At 38.2% G+C, this 6611-nt stretch overlaps 1 protein-coding gene across 1 annotated transcript; it reads left to right on the forward strand.

Annotated features, from left to right (window-relative positions):
- Nucleotides 1–292: 292 nt before the first annotated feature.
- On the forward strand, nt 293–5322 carry LOC146168429 (EGF-like repeat and discoidin I-like domain-containing protein 3). Its single transcript, XM_083386267.1, has 10 exons — nt 293–396; nt 836–1057; nt 1258–1397; nt 1456–1563; nt 1875–2007; nt 2398–2491; nt 3400–3637; nt 4170–4412; nt 4705–4793; nt 5104–5322. Exons 2-10 carry the CDS (start codon nt 918–920, stop codon nt 5320–5322), a joined length of 1404 nt encoding a protein of 467 aa, XP_083242393.1. The 5' UTR covers nt 293–396; nt 836–917.
- Nucleotides 5323–6611: the final 1289 nt, after the last annotated feature.

The raw sequence follows: 6611 nt of genomic DNA on the forward strand, positions 1-6611 counted from the left end.
TCTTTTTCGAAGCTTCATAAGCATTAATTAACTTGTTAGTTTAAACCTAACTAACCAAAGCTATTTAAAGCTAGTTATATATAATCAGTCTGTGTTGCATTAATAACCAAACAATTCTCATTGTTTAGGATGTCCTGACATCCATATCTCGTACACGAACTCTAGAGGTGGTTCCGGAGGCTCTGGTGGTTCAGGAGGTTCAGGAGGTTCAGGAGGAACTGGCGGAAGCGGCGGATCCGGAGGAACCGGAGGCGGCTCTGGTGGGACCGGAGGCAGCTCTGGAGGTTCCGGAAGTGGTAGCGATTTATCTTCTGGCGTATATTGGACTCACTCGGATGCTCCGGTTGTAAAAGTTATCGCAGATCCGATTTCTCCTGACGACTGCGGATGTGAAGGGTGGGTAACTGCACTCTACAGAACAACGATTACTATTTGTTTTGTTTGTAATCACTTTGGAATAACAGTTTAGAAAACAAAGTTAGTATACCACTATTAAACCTATTTATTTTCAATTAATAAAGTTATTTTTTTAAATACTTAAAAGTACGTTAAGATTTAACTTAAATATATATTATACATACCTTTCAAAACAGGCTAAAATGTAAGTCTAAGAGCCTATAACATATATTACAGATAAATTATTTAGGCTTGTGTATTAATCGGACGACAGGTGTACAGCATGGCTTTAATACTGCAGGGTCATGGAAAAGTCAAGAGATAGTGATTTCTTGTCAGATTATAAGGGCACTTTGTTTTTCAGGTCAATCAACATAGGGTTCAAAGCAATTACGGACTTCAACCAATTTAGGTTACGCGAGTGTGCTTACTTTCACAGACTTCCGTATTCACCGGTCTTGGTCTTCTGCAACAACGACACCACGTGGGCGAAGGAAGCCTGCGAGAGCGCCCTGACACCGATGATGAACAATCCATTTTGCAAAGAGGGTCTCGGCGAGAACCAGGACATCTTCATGGAGCAGTGTATGAGAGATGTTATCGCTCACAACGACACGGCCTGTGCCGCTCAACTTGCCGATTCATATATCGCAGTTTGTCGGTACGTTTTTACTGTTTCCTAATCTATTGGCGCTTGTTTCAACTAATTTAGGGCTTGCAAAGTATTTAAACTGGAGTTTTGATATCTTCTGGCTTGCAAAGTATTTAAACTGGAGTTTTGATATCTTCTGGCTTGCCAAGTATTTAAACTTGAGTTTTTTTATATATTCTGTGTATAGAACTCTCAGTTGTTCGTTTCAGATTCACACTTGACCTCCCCGACCCGTGTATTTCGAACCCGTGCCAAAACGACGGCGTGTGCGACAAGCTGGACGGGGGCACGAGCTACCAGTGCAATTGCACTTGCGGCTGGAACGGAACGAACTGCGAAAACAACATCAGTAAGTTTTGCAGCGTCATTGGATATCGCAAAAGTTGCTAACCTTCGATTTTCTTCAGACGAGTGCGAAGTGCACCTGTGTCAGAACGGCGGAGAGTGCATCGACGAAATATGCGGTTATCATTGCGTCTGCCCAGCTGGGTATGCCGGTTTCTTCTGCCAAACACGTAAGAAAGCATAACATACTTTTTATCTTTATGGGGGACGAAGAAAATAAGTGAGATACATTCACTACTATTTTAAGGTACTGTAAGATACCATTAGCCCAACCATTTAGCCACCAACTTTTAAGTAACATTTTGTTGGAGAGCAGTAATTTTCGCAGATTCCAGTTAACAGCTGATGTCCGTGGCCCGGATTGGTTTCTTATATTCCATAAAACTACACGTTGGATTTACGTTGTGCTGTCCGAAACCTTTGTTTTTCCCAAGGCATAAGCGGTTGGTGTGTTTTTAACCAAAACAAAATGACGTTGCAGCTTGTATGAATGCGCTCGGAATGGAATGCAACGATATTCACAACGACCAGCTTTCCGCTTCTTCCGCATTAAAATACAGGATGTGGTTCTCATCGTGGTCAGCCGACAGGGCTCGTCTTAACCATTACGGATGGTGAGTGCTAGCACTCAACTTGACTGGGTTACGAACATTGTGCAGCTACAGTATATTCATTGAACACTGTGTAATTTGCTAAAACGTTAATTAGTTTTATGATTTCTTGTAATAATTTATTACGAATAAGTCGTAGTCTTTACTGGTGTATTTTTTATCTTTACATTTATACTTTATTCCTATACTTATGACAACAATTTTAGACTTGTTTTTAAACATTATATACTATCTACATTTAGTAGTCATTTTGGAAGACTCGACTGAAAATTAGAAAAGAATGCTTGACTGCTTGTGTAAATTGGCGGGTCGCATGAAATTTAGCAAATGTTGGCTTTGCGAATAGTGATAACCCGAGAAAACCAATTAGCCTAACATTTCTTGGTTGTCTAGGGCAAATGCTTGGATACCTTCTGACGACGACTGGCAGCCCTGGATCCAAGTTTCCTTCTCCGAGACAAAACGAATAACAGCTATCGCTACTCAGGTATTAGCTACTAAATCTCTACTTTTCACTTGTGCACTGATAACTCATTTTTTTATTGACAGTATAGTTCAGAGGTTCCCAAACTTTTTTATTCCGTGGCCTAATTTTATTTCATAAAACAGTTTGTGGCCCACCATTTGCCGTTAGGTTATTGTAATCCCAATTTATGCCTACATAGTCGGACAATTTCCCATTTAAAAACATTGATTCTAACAACATCCAAATAATCCATTTTTAGTTCCGGCTCATTTTAGATTGGAATTAAATATCTCGATAAAAACAAACTGAATTTAAAATTAAGTGCCGTGCTAACAGCGTAACGAAACAAACATATGTCGTGAGATTTTGCCTTTACGTATATAGTTTTCAAATAGCCAACAAAATTGCCCCCTTTCTATTAGTATACCATATTTAGTTGCAATATTTGTAAATACCTCTATGGCCCAATGAAAATAGTCTTGTGGCCCAAACTGTGGGCCATGGCCCCAAAACCCCTAGTATAGTTGATTCCCCCAAAAACATGACATTTTAAACTAATGTGTTTTTTTTAAAAGAGAGGATTAGTTTAGATTAGAGTAAACAAGCCAAATGTTTGTGCAAACAATTCGAAACTTGTATACTTGGTAGGGGCGCACGTGGATATTTTTATTTCGATATGATTTGATTTTCCTTCTAACATAATTTTCCATGCATCGTTTTATCTTGATGCTTTATAATAGCCGAGGGGGTTTCTTACGTAAATAGTTACTGATTGTAATTTTTTTTTAACAAACTATATTACCATTTCCGAATTACAATGTTCCATTTTGGAGCATAATGGTTGGAGGTAGTAGTAAGATGTAATAAAAATACCAAAGCCCATACAGAAGTAGGTATCATTTGAACGTTTCGAATATATCTTCGCTCAGGGAGTTTACTACAATGGCTGTACTCCGTCGTGGATTACCAAGTACGAACTGCGCACAAGCGACAATGCCACGCACTGGACCACTTACCCTAACAAGTTCGAGGGCAACTTCGACGACGAGTGCCCAGTTAAACGAGATGTTCTGCCTCTGGTTTCTGGACGACATTTCCGAATCTACCCCCTCGAGTCCAACGAGAAACGAGCTTTGCGGTTTGAAATCTACGGTTGTCAAGCGTGTGGTGAGTACATGGGTTCACTTTACACACATTAATTCTCTTGGTTTTATATAACCCATTAATCGTGTATTAGTGCTGTACTTTAACCCCGAACAATGTTCAATGTCAAGTCTTAAGTCATTTTCATAGCAAACCAAATCAGCAATCAAAGTAAATAATATACACTATTTAAAATGATAACTTTTTTCCATTGTAAGAATTATTTTGCATCGCAAACACGTAAACAAATAAATAGCAACCATACTTGCTTGCCTCGAATGTAATGAGTTAAAACCGTTACTTATTTTACCCATTTTGCCTAAGGGACAATTATTAAGTCCAAGGCCATTCTTTTGTCCAAAAGAAACTTACGTCTAGGTATTTCAGATGAAGTACTAATAAGTCATATCATTTTAATACGGTGTCTTAGGTAACTAATTACAATGATTCTTCGTTTTATGAATACAAAGTATAGCTTACGCTAATGCGAAATCCGTTCTTTTAAGCTGAGGCCAGGCACTGTTAAACGACGTTTCAATCACTAAAATTGTTATAGATTGCTGTGACCCTCTGGGTGTGGAAAGTTGTGAGGTTTGGGACAGTCAAATGAGCGCCTCGTCGACATACGGTCTGCGTTGCAGCACCTGCTCCAGCTACAGAGCTATGTATGCCCACAACGCGCGACTGCATTATGGCACGTTTTTTGGAAAAGGTTGGATGCCTGCTTCAGGCGACGCAGAACCCTGGCTCCAAATAGATTTCGTGCTCCAGAAGAACATAACCGGTGTCATTACACAAGGTCAGCATTTTGATTGGCATTTCGCTATTTTTTACATGTTTAAAAAAATCGTTTAGATTGCCAAACATACAAAATATCAAGCTGTTAAGGTTTTGATGTAAATAACCGCTGAAAATGTAATCTAACTGAGAACAAAAACTCGAGTAGTTATATTAAAAAAACAATACTTTAAGTCAGTTATAATCTTGTTAATGTAGTTTATTAATATTTCGTTGAACGTTGTGTGTAACTTAAGTTGTTTAGTTATCGCATACCATACCGGTAATGCAATATATTTGATTTTTACCCTTAGGCGGCCAGTATCGATGGAAACGATCCTATGTGAAAACATTTAACGTGTCCTTCAGTTCCGATGGCGGGAATTGGACAATGATGAACGAGGTACCTACGCCATACATTAAGTTCTTCGTTGTTTTTCATTTATACAAATGATACTCTACTGCCAAAGTTGACATAACGGAGTCAATTTTTGTGACAAAATAACATGTTTGGAAAACAAATGACAAATTTTACAAAATAAACGCATAACCGTATAGCATTTCGAACAGAACTACTCATAGGTCCTTCGATATAGAGGCGAAGTATACCTACAGTTTCTAATCTGTTTTACAATGCAAGACAATATTGCGTTTTGACATTAGAACATGTTATTAATTTTTCTGACACACAATCACAAAAAACACTGTTACAGACGTTCGAGGGAAACACGGACTGCTCAGGCACAACGAAGACAACGTTCGAGCGGGCCTTCATCGCACGGTACATTCGAATCCACACGATATCATCCGTGGGAGGCGGTGCCCTGAGACTCGAGGTTCTCGGATGTCGCCCTCTTAAACCCGTCAAACCCAAGAGCAATGTCGACAGTTACCCGGACAGCGACGGCAACTCCTTTTTGCCACCTTACTAAAACAATTTTCTTTTTTAGTGTTTTAGGTGAAAACTGTAGCTTTTTTTATCAGTTGTCGATTCTGTAGATATTAATAAACGGTAGAGGCATTTAACGTTTGTTGTTTTCTTGTGATTTGGAATAAGCTAAGCAGAACAGATAAAAGGTACTAATACCTGTTATAAAGCTATATTTATTACTTACAAATTAAAAATAACTTTAACGTTTGAAGTTTGAACAGACTAACGTGGCTGTTTACGGAGGGGACAGCGCATAATGGTTTAAATAATGATTAATTAAACTCAAAATTTCACCTCATCTGTAGAGTTCCGTTATGTATTATCTGTAAGATGAGCAAAGGGCAATAAAATGTTAAGAGCTCGGAAGAGGACAATGAATGGTTGAGAACCATTGAACTACCTCGATTTCGTGTATCAAAACAATGTTATTGTCTTGGTAAATCAGCAGACAAACACATAGTTTGATAAGAGTTTCCCCTTGTAATGAAACTGCTGTGAATGTACTTATGCTTTTTTCTCAGAATTAACCGTGGGTTTCACCTATGTCAGGATATTATTGCAAAAACATTTATTTTATTTTTATATATTTTATTATCATTGATTCATTATATAAACCAGACGTTTAGGGACCACTGATCCCGTCTCGGTACCCCAATTAAGGCATTCTTTACCGGAAGCGCTAAATCGATTCCAAATTACAAGGACTAATTTATCTAGTTTTCTTCAACTTTACGAAATATCAATCCAGGTTGTATTTAGCTTTGAGAACTCAGCCATTGATAGGAAGTCACATCTTCCTGGCCTCGATATAACTGCACTGAAATCCCTTCTATTAAAAAATACAATAAAAATCCGGGGCACATTAAGGATTATGGGGGAGAAATCCAAGCTTTCAGGAATAATGTTATAAAATAAAATAAAAACTTGAAAAACAGATATTTTTGTATGCGCAAAACATAGCGTAATTGCGCGAAGCGCGAAAAAAATGCGTTTATTTGGTTGAAATTTTCAAGTTAACCACTTTTATTTAATTCAAGCTTTGTCAACTTTTTTGCGTCAGAGCGCACTTGTACACCTTTTAAACCAGGGGTCGGCAACCTTTATCCAGTCGCGGGCCAAACCAAACTCAGTAAGTTCTTGACGGGCCTTAATAGATTTATTTTATCATAAAAGACGGAATGCATCAGCGAAAAATTTGGATTAAGTTGAATAAACTTTAATTTTAGAGAATTTGATGCTACAAATAATTTCCATTTCGATATAGCTACCATGCGCACGTCGCTTTTGGTC

The sequence above is a fragment of the Ascidiella aspersa genome, chromosome 1 (assembly GCF_963924565.1).
Source record: "Ascidiella aspersa chromosome 1, kaAscAspe10.2, whole genome shotgun sequence".
Classification (NCBI taxonomy): domain Eukaryota; kingdom Metazoa; phylum Chordata; class Ascidiacea; order Phlebobranchia; family Ascidiidae; genus Ascidiella; species Ascidiella aspersa.

Bases quoted from the DNA above. Each gene is read 5' to 3' on its own strand.
- LOC146168429 (XM_083386267.1), top strand. From the start codon at position 918: ATGATGAACAATCCATTTTGCAAAGAGGGTCTCGGCGAGAACCAGGAC. The intron at 1,398-1,455 runs GTAAGTTTTGCA...GATTTTCTTCAG, and splicing joins GAACTGCGAAAACAACATCA to ACGAGTGCGAAGTGCACCTG. The intron at 3,638-4,169 runs GTGAGTACATGG...AAATTGTTATAG, and splicing joins CTACGGTTGTCAAGCGTGTG to ATTGCTGTGACCCTCTGGGT.